The sequence below is a fragment of the Jaculus jaculus genome, chromosome 1 (genome assembly GCF_020740685.1).
Source record: "Jaculus jaculus isolate mJacJac1 chromosome 1, mJacJac1.mat.Y.cur, whole genome shotgun sequence".
Taxonomy (NCBI): domain Eukaryota; kingdom Metazoa; phylum Chordata; class Mammalia; order Rodentia; family Dipodidae; genus Jaculus; species Jaculus jaculus.
In genome coordinates this window covers 275,044,387-275,062,894 of record NC_059102.1, presented here as the reverse complement: position 1 = coordinate 275,062,894, position 18,508 = coordinate 275,044,387, and the positions used below count along the sequence as shown (strand labels likewise).

The 18,508-nt window shown below is 40.2% G+C and overlaps 1 protein-coding gene and 1 non-coding gene across 2 annotated transcripts in view; one reads left to right on the top strand and one right to left on the bottom strand.

The window, feature by feature from the left end:
- Positions 1 to 2,784: 2,784 nt before the first annotated feature.
- On the bottom strand, positions 2,785 to 2,891 carry LOC123458175. Its single transcript, XR_006635473.1, has one exon. It is a non-coding gene; the product is annotated as a U6 spliceosomal RNA (small nuclear RNA).
- A 4,122-nt stretch (positions 2,892 to 7,013) lies between these two features.
- Positions 7,014 to 18,508, top strand: part of Pkd1l3 (polycystin 1 like 3, transient receptor potential channel interacting) — a 79,430-nt gene continuing 67,935 nt past the window's right edge. Inside the window, 3 exon segments of the mRNA XM_045143384.1 lie at positions 7,014 to 7,305; positions 9,561 to 9,683; positions 15,045 to 15,164. Coding sequence (XP_044999319.1) covers positions 7,014 to 7,305; positions 9,561 to 9,683; positions 15,045 to 15,164 — 535 coding nt within the window.

Sequence of the window (18,508 nt, the reverse complement as noted above, 5' to 3'; positions counted from 1 at the left end):
GTCTAGGTTCCTCATATGAGAGGAAATATGATTGCCTTTTGGGGGCTGGCTTGTTTCACTTAACACAGTCTCTTTTCATGCACATGCCATAATTTCATTCTTTTTAGTGGCTGAATAACGTCCTATGCTGTACACACAGACAACATTATTCATCTGTTGCTGGACACATGCTGATTCCATACCTTGGCTATTGTGAATAGTGCTGCAGGAAACATGGATGTGCAGGCATCTTTGTTGCTGACTTGGAGTCCTTTATAACCAGGAATGATGTAGCTGGGTCATTCATACAGTAATTCTATATTTTTGGTACTTTAAGTCACCTCCATTCTGATTTCCACAGACTGCACTAATTTACGTTCTTACAGACAGTGGTTTGATATTCCTTTTTGGCTAGAGTTTTGCCAACATTGTTGTTTCTTCATGATAACCATTCTGACTAGGGTAAGATGGAATGTCAAAGCAGTTTTGATCTGTATTTCCTTGAAGGCTAAGGATGCTCAACATTTCTTTATGTACTGTATCAGCCATTTCTTCCTTAGAGAACTGTCTATTCAATTTATTTACCCATTTATTGATTAGATTACTTAGGATTGTCATTTAATTTGGGGGATTATTATTCTGGATATAATCCTCTGTCAGATGAATAGCTGGCAAAGATTTTCTCCAGTTCTGTAGTTGTGTCTCTGAGTGGTAATTGTTTCCTTAGCTGGGCAAATTTTTAATTTCATGCTTTCTGTTAGTCAGTTTTTGTAATTTCCCAGTCTAGTGGTTATTCTATTTAGAAAATCCTTGCCTATGCTTATATATTGATGTGTTTTTTTTCTCTATTTTTCTAGCAGTTTCAAGATCTCTTTTCTTTTATCAAATTTTTGAGCAAGTTTTTAGACAAAGCAAGAGATATGAATCAAGGTTTATTCTTCTACACGTGAATATCTGGTTTTGCCAACACCATTTGTTTGAAGAGGCTGTCTTTTCTCTGACATGTTTTTGGCATGTTAAGTCATATGGCTGTAGCTATTTGGGTTCTTAGCTCTCTGTTCCTTGGTTAATGTGTCTGGTTTTGTTTTGTTTTGTTTTGTTTTGTTTTGTTTTGTGTTTTTTGGTTGTTTTTGGTTTTTCAAGGTAGGGTCTCACTCTAGCTCAGGATGACCTGGAATTCACTATGTAGTGTCAGGGTGGCCTTGAACTCACAGTGATTCTCCATCCCTTGTTGAGATAGGATCTCACTCAAGCACATGCTGACCTTCAACTCACTCTGTAACTCATGCTGGCCTTGAACTCACAAGGATCCTCCTACCTCTGACTCTCAAGTGTTAGGATTAAATGTATACATCACCACGCCAGGTGCAGCAGTGACAGCGGCTGTTGCTGCTGCTCTTCCTCCTCTTCCTCCTCCTCCTTCTTCTTCAAGAAATGTGTTTTTAGTAGCTTATTTTATTTATATATATAGAGAAAGAAAGAGGCAGATAGAGAGAGAATGGGCACACCAGGGCCTCTAGCCACTGAAAACGAACTCCAAACACATGAACTACCTTATGCATCTGGCTTACGGGGGTACTAGGGAATCAAACCTGGGTCCTTAGGCTTCACAGGCCTTAACTGCTAAGCCATTTCTCCAGCCCTTAGATGTCAGTTTTGGTAACATTGTGTTTATTACTGGAACTCTAATACAACTTGAAATCAAGCATGGTAATGCCTCTATCATTGCTCTTTCTGGTCAGATGTTTGTCCCAGCAACTCAGAGCTGACTGCAACAATGTGCGTATGTTGAACCAACCATGCATTCTGGAATGAAAAAAGACTTTTTCTTATCATGCTGCATTTGTTGTTGTTGAATTCAGTTTGCATGTATTTTATTGAAGATTTTGCACCTGTGTTCATTAGAGAAATTGATCTTTTTTTTTTTTTTTTTTTTTTTTTTTTGGTTTTTCAAGGTAGAGTCTCACTCTGGTCCGGGCTGACCTGAAATTAACTCTGTAGTCTCAGGGTAGCCTTGAACTCATGGCAACTGATCATTTTATTGTTGTGACTTTACCCAGTTTTGATATCAGAGTAATATTGGCTTTATCAAGTGAGTCTGGTAGCATTCCTTTCCTTTCTAATTTCTGGAGGTATTTGGGAGAATTGATGTTAAGTCTTCTGTAGAAGTCTGGTATTTCATTGCAAGTCTCTCCAGCCCTGGGATCCTTTTAGTTAGAAGACTCCTTAAACTATTTTAATCTCTTTGTGTTGCCATAGAAGGTCTTTATAACTCCATCAGTACTGAACAAGAACTTGGCTGGATATAGTAATCTTGTTTGGCAGTTATTTGCTCTCAGGGTTTGGATTATACCATCCTTTGTTTTTCTGGCTTTTAGAATCTCTCTTGAGAAATCCAGTATTACTCTGATGAGCTTATAAGTGAGCTGGCATTTTTTCCTGAAGCAATTAAAATTTTTGTATTTAAACTATAATATGCTAGTGAGATCCTTTTCTACTCATGTCTGATAGGTATTATAAAGTCCTTCAGTGCATGTGTGTCCATATCTTCCCATACATCTGATAATTTTCTAATAATTTTTTTGTTTTTATTTTTATTTGTTTATTTGAGAGCGACAGACAGAGAGAGAGAGAAAGAGGCAGACAGAGAGAGAGAGAATAGGCACGCCAGGGCCTCCTGCCACTGCAAATGAACTCCAGATGCGTGTGCCCACTTGTACATCTGGCTTACGTGGGTCTTGGGGAACCAAGCCGCGAACCAAGATCCTTAGGCATCGCAGGCAAGTGCTTAACCACTAAGCCATCTAAAGTAGGGAACGCTTCATGAATTTGCATATCATCCTTGTGCAGGGGCCATGCTAATCTTCTCTGTATCATTCCACTTTTAGTATACGTGCTGCCAAAGTGAGCACCTGATAATTTTTTTACTCTAATTTCATGGACTAAATTTTTTCTGCCTTGAGTTTGAATCTCAGCTCCAGCTTCTACCCCATGAGTTCTTATTTATTTATTAATTTTAGAGAAAGAGGGGGGTGGAGAGAGAGAGAAGGAGTGTACCAGGGCCTCCAGCCACTACAAACAAACTCCAGATGTGTGTGCCCCCTTGTGCATCTGACTAACATGGGTCCCGGGGAATCGAACCTGGGTCCTTTGGCTCCAGCCCATGCTGACACTTTTTACTACAGTGATGAATTACTATTACTTCATCTCATCCCTAAGGGGACTGTTTCAAAGTAGGCAGCAGACAGTGCCCTTCATTAGCAGGCTGCAGTGTTTTTGTAGAAGTGATGCATACTTGGATTCTGTGCTTTAGGGTATTTCTAATTTGAGAGTCTGCTTCTACATGATTTTCAGAAGTCAAGCATACATAAGGCCCTGGATTTGATTCCAGCATGACCCACACAAAAGAAAACTTTGGGAATGCAAATAAGCATTATTTGAAGCACTTGGATAACCATCTTAGTGCTGAAAGCAGCCATGTATGTTCATTGCCTACATTTGTTTGTGAAGGATCACTTTCTGCAACCAACCAAGATAACTAGCCATCCAGATACATGATGGACATGCAGCAGGTGAAGGAAAAATGGCTTGTTATGTGAACAAAGGGTCTTTAACAAACAACAACAATAAAATGACCCAGAGAATTGATCTTTCTGGATGGCATGAAGTACTGTGCATGTGAAATTCAAAGGAACCTGTGCAGTCATAGGCAAGAGCCATGGCTATTCTATCTGCTTTTAGTAAAGTCTGGGTTTTGTTAGTTTTTAGTTTTCTTTGTATTTAATGTGTATTTATTTTCATCAAATGTTTATTTGGCTTTTATGACTATTAAGAGCTTTAAAACAGAGTTCATGCCTGGTTTCCATTGCACGTATTTAAGAAATAGAATACAGTCATTTAAAACAATCCTGATGGTAGTAACATATGTTGGATGAACAAATCTAGAGATTTATCACAAATTATCCTTATATTATTATACATTAAATTGTACTGTATGAGGAATTCTTACTACATGAATAGATTTTTAGTTCTTACCACAAAGAATATTTAAAATGATGTACATGTTAAGATGATGTTTGAAATGATATGTATGTTAATTTTCTTCACTACAGTAACATTGCTAAATGTGTCCTATAACATGCTATAACTTTTATACACAAACTTTTATTATAATAATGCATATTAATAGATTTCATTGTGATATTTCCATATGTGAGTCTCTTTTATTTTGGTTGTACTCACCTTCCCAAACACCCTATATTACCTTATCCTTTTCCCTACTCCCTACAATCCCTCTCCTTATGGTTCCCTCCATTACTTTCAGGTTGCCTTTTGTTTTAATTCTAACTTCTATATATGAAAGAACTCATGATAATTGTATTTCTACATCTGATTTATTTCAATTAACACAGCAACCTCGAGTTTCACCCATTTTCCTGCAAGTGACATGATCTCATTCATCCTTATGACTGAATAAATTTTCTTTGTATATATCTACCATATTCTCTTCATCTGTTCATCTGTTGACAGGCACCTGGACTGGTTCTATAGCTTGGCGATTGTGAATAGTACTTCAATAAACATGGATAAACAGGGATATCTTACATGTGCTGACTACATTTCCTTCAAGTATATAACCAGCAACAGTACAGCTGAATTATATGGTAGTTCTGGATTTCTGTTCTTTTTTCCTTTTTTTTTTTTTTTTTTTTTTTTTTTTGGTTTTCTGAGGTAGGGTCTCACTCTAGCTCAGGCTGACCTGGAATTCACTACGAAGTCTCAGGGTGGCTTCGAACTCACAGCAATCCTCCTACCTCTGCCTCTCGAGTGCTGGGATTAAAGGTATGCACCACCATGCCCGGCTAGTTTTTTTGTTTGTTTGTTTTCTTTTCTTTTTTTAGTTTCCTTCACAATAGGGTTTCCCTCTAGCCCAGGCTGACTTAGATCTCACTATGTAGCCTTGAACACACAGTGATCCTCCTACCTCAGCCTCCCAAGTGCTGGGATTAAAGACATGTGCCACCATGTCCAGCTAGATTTAGTTTCCTTTTTTATTTACTTGAGAGAGAGAGAGAAAATGAGCACAGCAGGGCCTTCAGCCACTGTAAATAAAATCTAGACGCATGCTCCACCTTGTGCATCTCGCCTATGTAGGTCCTGGGGAATTGAAACTGGGTCCTTTGGCTTTGCAGGCAAATGCCTTAACTGCTAAGCCATCTCTCCAGGCCTCCCTTTTTAAAAATTACACTTACTTATTTTTATTTACTTGGGATAGAGTGGCAGTGCCAGGGCCTCTAGCCACTGTAAATGAACTCCAGACATATGCACCACCTTATGCATCTGGCTTCCATGGGTACTAGGGAATTGAACCTGGGCCCTTAGGCTTCGCAGGCAAGGGCCTTAACTGCTAAGCCATCTCTCCATCCCTAGATTAGGTTTTATTGAAGAGCCTCCGTACTGTTTTTCCATAGGCTGCTCTTATTCATATTCCCAGCAATGTACAAGATTCCTTCCCAACATCCTCACCAGCATATGTTACTTTCTGTTACTGTGGTGATGGTCACTGACTAAGGTAAAATGGAGTCTCAGTGTAGTTCTTGTGTGTATCTCTCTGTTGGCTGCAGATGTGGAACGTCATTGTTTACTGGCTGTAAGTACTTCCTTTGAGAGTGTCAGTTCACATCAATTGTCCATTATTGATTACTTGTTCTTTTGTTAACTCTTGAGGTTTTCTTTTTAATCTGGATATTCATCCTTTTGTCATGAATAGCTGCCAAAAATAATTAAAATTTATTTTTAAAAATCAGAGCTGAGGGCTAGAGAGATGGCTTAGCACTTAAAGCACTTGCCTGCAAAGCCTAAGGACCAAGGTTCAATTCTCCAGGTCCCTTGTAAGCCAGATGCACAAGGTGGCACAGGCCTCTAGAGTTCTTTTGCTGTGGCTAGAGACCCTGGCGTGCCTATTCTCACTTTCTCTCTCTGTCTGTCTCTCCCTCTCTCTCTGTCTCTGTCTCTAATAAATGGGTAAAAATAAATCTTTAAAAAAATCAGGGTTGAAAAAGATCCAGCCTTTTCTGCTTAAAAAAAAAAAAAATCATGGATGAAAAGATGGCTCAGTAATCAAAGGCACTTGCTTGCAAAGTCTGGGGGCCTGAGTTTGATTCCCTAGTACCCACATAAAGTCAGACACACAAAGTCATACATATATCTGGAGTTCATTTACAGAGACAGGAGGACCCGGAATACCCACTCTCTGTCTGTCTCTGTCTCTCATTCTCAAACAAATAAAAATATACAACAAGATCAATTTTAGGGACCTGTAAAGAATGATTTTTTGAGGTTGTTTTTTTTGTTGTTCATTTTTATTTATTGAGAGTGACAAAGAGAGAGAGAGAGGTAGAGAGAGAGAGAGAGAATTGGCACGCCAGGGCTTCTAGCCACTGCAAACGAACTCCAGATGTGTGTGCCCCCTTGTGCATCTGGCTAACGTGGGTCTTGGGGAATCGAGCCTCGAACCGGGGTCCTTAGGCTTCACAGGCAAGCGCTTAACCGCTAAGCCATCTCTCCAGCCCGAGGTTGTTTTTAATGTATCAATTTTGTTGGACATGTTCTTCAGTGATAGAGCACTTGCCCAATATGCATACAGTCTCAGGTTGATGCTTTACAAAGTTGAAATAAAAATAAAACAATCAGTTTCTAGTGACTCTCACAGCAGTCCATCATGCCTTATTTTCTTACCGCTTAGACTTAGCTCCATAATGGATTTTTATTTGGCTTATTTGGTTATGTAGGAACAGATGGAGATGTCATGCTCCATTTGTGAAGTCCTGTCTATTGATCCCTGCCATGTAGTTTCAGCCGAAAAGAACTCCATCTGGATCCTCAAAACAAAACAAAACTTTTTTGTCTCCTTGGGAGATTGTTCCCAGTACATAAAAGAACAATACCAATAATTATGATAGACACACTGAAAGTCCTATTTAAAGGACCAGGCAGATGCTGAAACCTGATCCATTTTCTGGCTCACAGAGAATATGTTCTTCCAGAGAAGCACGTGGCCATGGTTGTACATGACAGTAGGTGTCATTCTGGGACACAAACAAAGCAAGTCAGAGCAAGATGGGAAAAGTCAGTGCTTTCAGTTCAATAGAGTTCACTGCAGCTTTGAGGAAGCCAAAGCTTACTGTCATAAACAGGGAGGACGCCTGGCTCAAGCCTGGAAACAAGAAATTAAAGCTGTCATCCAGAGCTCCCTAGAAGAGGGATCATGGTGGTGGGTTGAGCAAAATCCAAAGCAACGAAAGCATCAAGGAACAAGCCACCCAGGTAGGGCTTTGGGGCTTGGTATGCATGAAAGAAACTTCCTTAACTTTTGTTCTGGAACAGAAGAAAAAAAAAACCCTTCATCTTTCTGCCTTTATATTCAGAAAAAATCACTTCCTCACTATGATTCTTCTGTAATATTTAGACTTCTATGCTATAGACTTTGATTTGTCCCCGTAGCAGAGAGAAAGAACTTTTTTTGTTTGTTTTGTTGTGTTTTTTGTTGTTGTTGTTGTTTGTTTTTGTTTTTTCCGAGGTAGGGTCTCACTCTGGCCCAGGCTGACCTGGAATTCACTATGTAGTCTCAGGGTGGCCTTGAACTCATGGTGATTCTCCTACCTCTGCCTCCCAAGTGCTGGGATTAAAGGTGTGCACCACCATACCTGGCTAGAATGAACTATTTTTTCAGAGCCTATCTGAAGTGAATTTACTTAATCTTTCATGGGAAGTCCTGTGCACAGGGCTGGGGAGATAGATCAGTGGTAAAGTGCTTCTTGCCATCAGGTATAAGGACCTAAATTCAGATCCCCAGAAGCCATGTAGAAGCCAAGTGTGGTGGTGAGCCCCTGTAATCCTAGCACTGGAGAAGCGGATACAGGAGGATCCCTGGAACGTGCTGGTCAGCCAGTCTAAGTAGGTAAGTGAGCTTCAGGTATACCTTCTCAAAAAAACAAGATGGAGAACAATTGAGGAAGATACCCAGCATCAATCTCTGGTCTTTAGTGTACACACACGCACATACACACCAACATACATATACGCATACTACATATTTATACACATGCAAAAAAAATGGTATTGTTCAGAATTTTGTTATATTTGGGGTAGGTTTTTTGTTGTTGTTGTTTTTGGTTTTTCGAGGTCGGGTCTCACTCTAGCCCAGGCTGACCTGGAATTTATTATACAGTGTCAGGCTGACCTCAAACCCACAGTGATCTACCTCAGCTTCCCAAGTGCTGGGATTAAAGGCATGTGCCACTATGCCCTGCTTGTTTTGTTTTTGAGAGAGGATTTCACTTTGTAGCTTAGGCTAACCTGGAAGTAGTTATGTAACCTAGACTGGTCTCCCACTCTTAATTTCCCTGCCTCAGCCTCCCAAATGCTAGTACCACAGATGTACAAACTGGCTTGTACTGTGCAAAATTCTAAAGAGAAAAGTCTTTGATGGGTATTGCTATTTTATGATAAACATTTCTTCATTATCCTTGGCTTCAAGTTTTCTAAAACAAACCAGAAGAGACATTCTCTACCTATTGTCTTTCTTACATAGATACTTAACAAAATTATGGCCCATAAGTTTGCAATTTTAGAGAAAACTTCAAAACATTATTATGTCGTCACTATTTCCTTCATTAATATTTAGGTAAATTAGTGCTAAGCCCTGTGAAAGAAAGATATAATGTGAATTGATATAAAGTAATCTATAACAAGTAGAGAAAAGTCCTAAATATTCATCTACCAGAAGCTAACCTGCCCCGGCCAGCGGGGAGTTGAACAAGGACTCAAGGAGAAGCTAACCTGGGTGAAAGACAAACAGATACAAGAAGGAGACCATGCTAGGTGTTTGTCACAGCCTCGAGAGTTTATTCTTTTTTTTTTAAATTTTTTATTTATTTATTTGAGAGCGACAGATACAGAGAGAAAGACAGATAGAGGGAGAGAGAATGGGCACGCCAGGGCTTCCAGCCTCTGCAAACGAACTCCAGACACGTGCGCCCCCTTGTGCATCTGGCTAACGTGGGACCTCAGGAACCGAGCCTCAAACCGGGGTCCTTAGGCTTCACAGGCAAGTGCTTAACCGCTAAGCCATCTCTCCAGCCCGAGAGTTTATTCTTACATGTAGGTTTATACAGGGTTGTAGGGGGAAGGGGACGTGGTGAGGGCAAGGAGTTGTAGGGGGAAGGAGATGTGGCCAGGGCAAGGAGTTGTCAGGAAACCTAGAGGGGTTGTAATTAGGTGTTCATCTAATCTTGCCTCACTGGCTTAACATCCTGACTGCACCAGGTTTCACATCCTGACCATAAACTGGCCTTTTGCAAAAGATAAGATTCTGTAAGTAGTCTGCTGACCGGTTCCAGAAGTACCTAACAGAAAGCTAGATGGACCAGCTTTCTGAGTAATGAGCCAGTTTATGAGCAGGTCCAGGCAAAATGGAGAGAGGCTTTTGCTCTATGGCTCCCGACATTAACCAAATTGGGCTTCTGTGTTAAAGTCTGACCATAAGGAATGAGGCTTATCTGCGTCTGGTCTCCCTTCAGGAAATGGTATACCCTGGGGGGTCTCAAAGTATGGCAAATGCACCTCTGTGTTCAAAAGTTCCGAAGACATGTCATCAAAACAGGACCAGTGTGCACAAAAGCATTATTTCATTTGCCAGGCTGGTAAGTGATGAAGCTACATCCATTTTGGGTTTTTGTTCTTTTGGTATTTTCGAGGTAGGGTCTCACTCTAGCCCAAGATGATCTAGAAATCATTCTGTAGTCTCAGGGTGGACTTGAACTCACTATGATCCTCCTACTTCTGCCTCCTTAGTGCTGGGATTAAAGGTGTGTGCCACCACACCCAGCGTGTTTATTATTTTATTTATTTGATTGACAATTTCCATAATTCCAAAATTGCCCATGGTAATTCCCACCCTCCCCCCACTTTCCCCTTGAAAACTCCATTCTCCATCCCTAACCCCATCCCTCCCTCAATCAGTTTCTCTTTGATTTTGATGTCATGATCTTTTCTTCCTCGTGTTTATTATTTTTAACTAAACAATATTTCTCCAAGTGTGGTTTCTGCTTTCTTTTTGTTGTTGTTTTGTTTTTGTTTTTTGTTTGTTTTGTTTTTGTTTTTCAACATAGAGTCTCACTCTAGCTCAGGCTGGCCTGGAATTCACTATGTAGTCTCAGGGTGGCCTCAAACTCATGGAGATCCTCCTACCTCTGCCTCCCAAGTGCTGGGTTTAAAGGCATGCACCACCATACCTGGCTTGCTTTCTTTTAAAAAAATTTATTGACAGTGTCCATACATATACACAGTGTACTTTGATCATAATCCCGTCCCATCACCCTCCTATGGTCCCCCCCACATGTTCCCTTCACTGAACCCCTTCTTCTTTCCAACTAGTCCATTTTGATGTCATCACTTTTCTTTTGTCCTCATATTATGCAGGTCTGAATACTCCACTGTCATTTCTCTGCACTTTGATGAGTTTTGAATCTTTCCAGTGGTCACTGCTATCTGAAAAGAGAAGTTTCTCTAACCAAGTGAGAGTAGCATTAATATATGAGCATAAGCATTTAGAGGGCAGTTTGGTTGGGTATATATATCAATTTAGGCAAACAATAATAGTAGCTTCCCCCAGGGCTTATGATCGCCCTAGCCATAGGCTTTTGACTCGGTTTTCAGTACCAGGAATCTATTCCTTTCTATTGAGTGAGCTACAAATCCAGAGAGCAGTTAGTTTCCTCAATAACAGACTTGCCATCATCACATCAATTGGAACATTTTGCCTGTGAAATTTTTCAATAACAATACATGGCTTCTAGGTGCAGCATGGTTTCTTTTTTCTTAAAGCACTTATTCATAGTTCAATAGATTCTTTTTTAACTTTTTATTGATAATTTTCATAAATGTACATTATATATATTTGTTTGTTTGTTTTTTGTGATAGTGTCTCACTGTAGGCAAGGCTGGCCTAGAATTCACTATGTAGTCTCAGCCTGGCCTTGAACTCACAGTGATCCACCTACCTCAGCCTCCCGAGTGCTGGGATTAAAGGCATGCGCCACCATACCCAGCCATAATATAGCCATAATATATTTTTAATCCAATCACCTGTGATTATCTTCTTTTGTTCCCTACCTTCATATCCCTCCCCTTCTTCTTTCCAATGAATCACTCTTCTACTTTGATGCTTTCCCCTACCTTTTTGCCCTCCTCCATCATCCATGACAATAGTTAATGGACCCAATATGGTGCAGGTCTTGTGCAGGTAATAATAGTCAGTGTGAGCTCATAAATGCAACCACTACTTCATGCCCAGAAGATAGCAATCCAAAGCACTTCTCCCCCCATTCTCTGGCTCTTTCCTTCTTTCTGCCCCCTCTTTCACAATAAATATCAACTTTTGACCCAAAAATCCACTTCTAAGAATCCAAAAGTTACAATGGCAAAAATACAGAAAACATGCATACGACTACATGCTATCAAGAAAGAACTAGTTGTAAAAAAAAAAAAAAAAAAAAGCAAGAAAAATCTCTGATACTACAATGGGATTCTATCTGTGATGTATTCTTTTTTTTTTTTTTTTGGTTTTTCGAGCTAGTGTCCCACTCTAGCTCAGGCTGACCTGGAATTCACTAGTAATCTCAGGGTGGCCTCAAACTCACAGCAATCCTCCTACCTCTGCCTCCTGAGTGTTGGGATTCAAGGCGTGCACTACCACACCTGGCTTGTGATGTATTCTTTCCATTCTAAATGGGAAAAAGCAATATGAAAAATAACATATAGAGTTGCTACTTTAAGAAATATATGAAAAAGGAAAAAGTTATGAATATGTATATGCATACATATAATAGAGCAAATAAAATACAACAATAAAATAAATGAAAATAAATGACAGTGGTGATATGGATAAGGAAGGGAATAGAGCAGAAAAGGCAATTATGCCTTTCTGAACATACCTTGTTTTATAGTTTGCAATGGAATTATAAATGTTTTATATAACTATTGCTGTATGCTGAATGTGCCATTCCAAAATCCTTTTGCTAATGGGTGGTCTTGAGAGATGGAGCCTTAATATGTGATTAGGCTGTCTGGGCTCCTCTTATGCCTCGTGGATGGGTTTTAGTGGTCTTTATAAAACAGTTTGAGGGGCTGGGGAAATGGCTTAGTGATTAAAAGCATTTGCTTGCAAGGCCTGCCAGCCTGGGTTTAATTCCCTGATACCCATGTAAAACCAGATGTATAAAATGGCACATGTGTACAGAGCTCTTTTACAACAGCAAGAGACCCTGGCACACTTGCTCTGTCTCTCCCTCTGTCCTTCTCTCCCTCCCTCTTCTCTTTCTGTCTCACAAATAAGTAAACAAAAAAAATTTTTTTTTAATAAGTCAACACTCAGTGAATCTGCATTTTAAATTTATTTATTTATTTATTTGAGAGCGACAGACACAGAGAGAAAGACAGATAGAGGGAGAGAGAGAGAATGGGCGTGCCAGGGCTTCCAGCCTCTGCAAACGAACTCCAGACGCGTGCGCCCCCTTGTGCATCTGGCTAACGTGGGACCTGGGGAACCGAGCCTTGAACCAGGGTCCTTAGGCTTCACAGGCAAGCACTTAACCGCTAAGCCATCTCTCCAGCCCCAAAAAATTTTTAAACAGCTTGAAGGTTAGAGAGATTGCTTAATGATTAAGGCTCTTGTCTGCAAAGCCTAACGACCCATGTTCAATTCCCCAGGACCCACGTAAGCCAAATTCATATGATGGGACATGCATCTGGAGTTTATTTGCACAGGAGTTGGAGACCCTGTCATGCCCATCCTCTTTATTTCTATTTATTCTCTCTCTCTCTCTCTCTCATAAAAAAAAAAAGCTTGATATAGCATGTTGAAATATGAACTCAACCTGAGCTACTATTAGAGGGACTTTGGATAGATGCACAGAGATTTGGAGTACCACTGCAAAAGCAAAATCTACAGGTACAAGTGCTGATAAGAGTTATGAAAAGACTTAAATCGCTTGAAGCTTCTCTTTGAGTTAGGAAGCAAGGCTGTCACCTTCCCTGATAATGACGATAAGAGAAGCTCCAGGTTATTTGAGGTTGAGTAGAGTAATTGGTGTAATTCAATACTGGGTGTAAATAGACTAGAGAAAATGCTAAGTTTTTTAGTTTTTTTTTTTTTTTTTTTTTTTTTTTTTTTTGGTTTTTTGAGGTAGCATCTCACTCTGACCCAGACTGACCTGCAATTCACTATGGAGTTTCAGGGTGGCCTTGAACTCACGGCGATCCTCCTACCTCTGCCTCCCGAGTGCTGGGATTAAAGGCGTGTGCCACCATGCCTGGCTGAAAATGCTAATTTCCAGGCAGTGTGACACAGGGTTTTGGAGATTCATAGTCCTGAACTAAAGTTGAGAAATAGTCAATGTGATGATATGCTTTTCTTTAGCTATATTCAACCGCAAGTTTAAGAAATTCTTCCAGCCGGGCATGGTGGTGCACGCCTTTAATCCCAGCACTGGGGAGGCAGAGGTAGCAGGATTGCTATGAGTTCGAGACCACCTGAGAATACATAATGAATTCCAGGTCAGCCTGAGCTAGAGTGAGACCGTACCTCAACACCCCCCCACACACACCTAAAAAAAGAAAGAAAGAAAGAAAAAGAAACTTTTCCACAAGGCTGGGGAAATGGCTTAGTGGTTAAGGTGCTTGCTTGTGAAGCCTAAGGACCCTAGTTCAATTCCCCAGGACCCATATAAGCCAGATGCACATATGTGTCTGGAGTTAATTTGCAATGGCTACAGGCCCTGGTGTGGCTCTTCTCTCTTTCTCTCTATCTGCCTCTTTCTCTCTCTGTCTCTCTTTCTCTCTCAAATAAATAAATAAAATATTTTTTTTCATTTTTATTTATTTGAGAGTGTATTTATTTATTTGAGAGTGACAGATGAGAATGACAGAGAGAGAGAGAGAGGCAGAGAGAGAGAGAATGGGTGTGCAATGGCTTCCAGCCACTGCAGATGAACTCCAGACATGAGCACCCCCTTGTGCATCTGGCTAACGTGGGTCCTAGGGAATCGAGCCTCGAACCGGGGTCCTTAGGTTTCACAGGCAAGCACTTAACTGCTAAGCCATCTCTCCAGCCCCCAATTTTTTTTTTAAAGAAACTCTTTCATAGATACAAAAAGTCATATTCAAGAATGTCATTGCTGGGCTGCAGAGATGGCTTAGTGGTTAAGGCCCTTGCCTGAAAAGCCAAAGGACCCAGGTTTGATTCCCCAGGACCCACATAAGCCCAATGAACAAGGTGGCACATGTGTCTGGAGTTTGTTTGCAGTGGCTGAAGGCCCTGGCACTCTCTCTTTCTCTTTTCCTCTCTTTCTCAAATAAATAAAAAAAATAATTAAAAAAGAATGTCATTGCCAGGCTGAGGATATTGCTCAGTGGCCCCTGGCACCAACAAAAAAGGTCATTGATGTCACTTTTTGAACTCTTTTGTCTCTACCAATAAGAGTTATACAACACCAAGGAGGATAGTGGTTTTGACGTGTCATGTCACACAATGAATTTAATACTCTTTTCTCACTTGACACACTTAGACCCAGTTTGAGAGGTTGGATAGTCTAAGTTCAGATGTGACAGTGATCAAAGCTAACAAGCTAACAGACTACTGCAAACTTTCTACACCATAGTTTAAAAATATTTTATTATTTATTCATTCATTTGTTTACAAACAGAGAGAAAATGAGCATGTCACAGCCTCTAGCCACTGCAAATGAACTCCAGATACACGCGCCATTTTGTGCATCTGGCTTTACATGGATACTGGGGGATCAGACCCAGGTCGTTAGGTTTTGCCTTAACTACTGAGCCATCTCTCCAGCCACCATAGTTGGGTTTTTTTTGTTTTAAACAATTGAGTAGTAATCTTCAATTTGTGTTTTCCTGATTATCACACATATGCCTATAACAATTACTTAATGGACTTATAGCTAGAGTGTTAGCCTACAAATTAACCTTGGGCTTTCTCCACACAGGTGACCCTTCAGTTCCAAAAGACCCTTCCAGTTCTAAGAAAAATAAACACACGTCTCATTCAAAAGAGAAACATAAAAAGACAAAAAGCAAAGTAAAGGACAAGAAGAAAATGGCCTCAGGTGATGCATTCCTTTTCTAAAACATGTGATCCTATCCTGCCGAGAAGGGTACACCGCGCAGACTTAGCACTGAGTCACCACTGAAGTGAGCTATTACAGCATTCATCCCGGAAGTACTTTCCTAACTCGGTTGTGTCTGATCTTAACATGGCAATCTTCATGCTTTTTTTTTTCTTTTTTTTTTATCATGCTGGAGATGAAACCCAACACCTTACCATCCATACTTGGCAACTGCTCTGCCACTGAGCTACATGCTCAACCACTTGGCTTGGTTTTATATATAAACTTCTTTTATTCTCTCTTCTCTTCTTCCCTCTCTTCCCCCCTCTTTTTTTTCTCTTCTCTTTGAACAGGGTTGTACTATAGAGTTCATCCTGGCCTTGAACTCTGTATCTTCTACCTTGGCCTCACAGATGTTGGGATTATGTTTTATTTTATTTTATTTTTGTTATTATTTTATTTTTTTGGTTTTTCAAGGTAGGGTTTCACTCTAGTCCAAGCTGACCTGAAATTCACTATGTAGTCTCAGGGTGGCTTCAAACTCCCTCTTGAGTGCTGGGATTAAAGGTATGTGCCACCATGCCCGGTTTATTTTTTTTATTTTAAAGAATAGATGCTATTAAATAAATAAATAAATAAATAAATAAATAAATAAATAAATAAATAAATAAAAGACCTATAACAGTGGAAAAAAAAAGAATAGATGCTATTTAGGGAAGATAGATTAGCCTGAAATTACTTCAGTCAATATGAACATTGGATGATTATAGATAGCACAGACAAAAGGGATTAAAAGAGATCAATTTGGAGTTAGTCTAGTAATTATTCCTGAGGAGGGGAGGTGACCTGACAATTGCAAGTGCAATGATGTCCTTACCAAACAGTGCTTTAAATATCAACTATAAGAACAAGTTAGAAAGTATTGCTGGCCGGGTGTGGTGGCGCATGCCTTTAATCCCAGCACTCGGGAGGCAGAGGTAGGAGGATCGCAGTGAGTTTGAGGCCACCCTGAGACTCCATAGTGAATTCCAGGTCAGCCTGGGCTAGAGTGAGACCCTACCTCAAAAAATCAAAAAAAGAAAAAAAAAAGAGTTGGGGCTAGAAATGCAGCTCAGTTAGTAGAGTGCTTGACTAGTATGCATGAATCTCTGGGCTCAATTTCCAGTACTGCATGCTACTTACTTGACACAGTGGCACATGCCTATGATCTCAGCACTCAGGAGGTAGAGACAGGAGGATCAGTTCAACGTCATCCTTAGCTACATAGCAAGCTTGAGGCCAGCCTGGTCTTCATGAAAGCCTGAGAAAGGAAAGGATTACTGTCATTCAGAAATATGATTATATATCTAAAGATCTTTTGCCTCAGGATCCAGTTTCTTTCTTCTACCCTCAGTTCCCATGATGTCTAGTCCAAACAGCATCTCAGATCTCTGACCTCCCCATCATAGTAATTTCATTGCTATAAGGACGTATTAGTCACACAAACAACAGAGGAATGTGAAAGTCAGTGGACGCAATGTGACCAGCTGCCTCACTGGGGCAGAGAGGGCAGACAGGCACGTGTGACCAGGTCTAGAAGCTTCTGCCTCTAAAGAACTCAACCCAAGCTGATAGCAAGTAGACACATCATCATATGGACAGCACCTTCAGGCCTTTCTTTCTGTTTCTTTTTAATTGTGAGAAAAGTTTTACTTTTTCAAAAATTTACTTAAGCCGGGCGTGGTGGCTCATGCCTTTAATCCCAGCAGTTCGAGATCACTTTAAGACTACATAGTGAATTCCAGGTCAGGCTGGACTAGAGTGAAACACTACCTCGAAAACCCAAAAAATAAATAAAATAAAAAATTTACTTAATGACAACAACAACAACAAAATTTATCAAGTTTCACTTGACTAAATGCACCCAAAAAGAAATAATCACAGTATAAGGAAAGTTTTAAGTCAAGTCCTCACCAATTCCTACATCATTAGTATTGTGTCTCAGTTCTCAAAATAAACTTTTAAAAAGCCTAAATTTAGCCGGGTGTGGTGGCATACACCTTTAATCCCAGCACTAGGGAGACAGAGATAGGAGGATTGCTGTGAGTTTGAAGCTACCCTGAGACTCCATAGTGAATTCCAGGTCAGCCTGGGCTAGAGTGAGACCCTACCTTGAACCACCCCCCCCCAAAAAAAAGCCTAAACTTAACCAAAGAGATTATAAATGAAAATTTTGTAAATTAGACTGAACAAACACAAAAAAGTTGTTTTTTTAATTACAGATCTACCATCTGTAAGTTATCCAAAAAACATGTGACTACACAATATGTTCACTGTGGTGTGGTATAACAATTTGTCATGAACTGCTTTACCTTAGACAACATCACTACTGTCAGCGGGAGATACAGCTCTCTGGTGTCATCCATCACAACCTCTGTTCAAGTGAAACTGGGATTCTTTTTTTTCAATATAGGGTCTTGCTCTAGCCCAGGCTGAGGGATTCTTGAATTCACAGTAGAAAAGAATTTCACAAGGAGTCAGTATTAAGCAGATGGCTTAACTGTAGGTGTTAAGAGAAAGAGTATGGGACAATACACACCCAAGACAAGAACGTGGGATTTTTGAATTGCAATTAAGTGTCTTAACAAAAGTCATATACATGACTTTGGAGGCGTCTGAAATTACAGTGTGCATGAATTACTTTTCTTGTCGCTGTGAGCCAAATACCTAACAAAAGGTACTTAAGGGAGGCAGGATTTATTTGGTCTTAATGTTCAAGCAGATACAGATGTTCATCATGTTCAGGAAGGTGAGGCAGCTGGGCACTTCACGTCCACTGCAAGGAAGCAGAGAGAGAGATGGATGCTGGTGCTCACTAGGTTTCTCTCTTTTATTTAGTCCAGGACACCAGTTCACCAGATGGTGCCACCTGCCTCAGTTGCCCCACCTAGACACTATCTCGGGGATGTGCTCATAGGTTTGTCTCCTAGGTGATTCTAGATTTCTAGATCCTGGCATGCTGACAATCAATATAAACCATCACACATTGTTCAAAGAGTTTCTAAGAAACTTTTTTTTTTGGTAAATGGATCTGTAGGATGGTGGTTGCTTAGTCTGATAAGATAAAACCACAGGTCACAAAGAATCCTCACTACATGAGGTCACAAGGAAGTTAAGATAATTTGGCTGCAAACAAGAGTCTGAGAAGGGGCTAGAGAGATGGCCCAGCAGTTAAAGTGCTTGCCTACAAGATTCTGAGAAAACTGCAGGTTTATAGCTAGAAAAGAAGTAAATTAAACTCAAGATCATATATGCTTAGGCCTTAAGTATGTTATTTCAACATTCTTATTTGAAATATCTCTGTG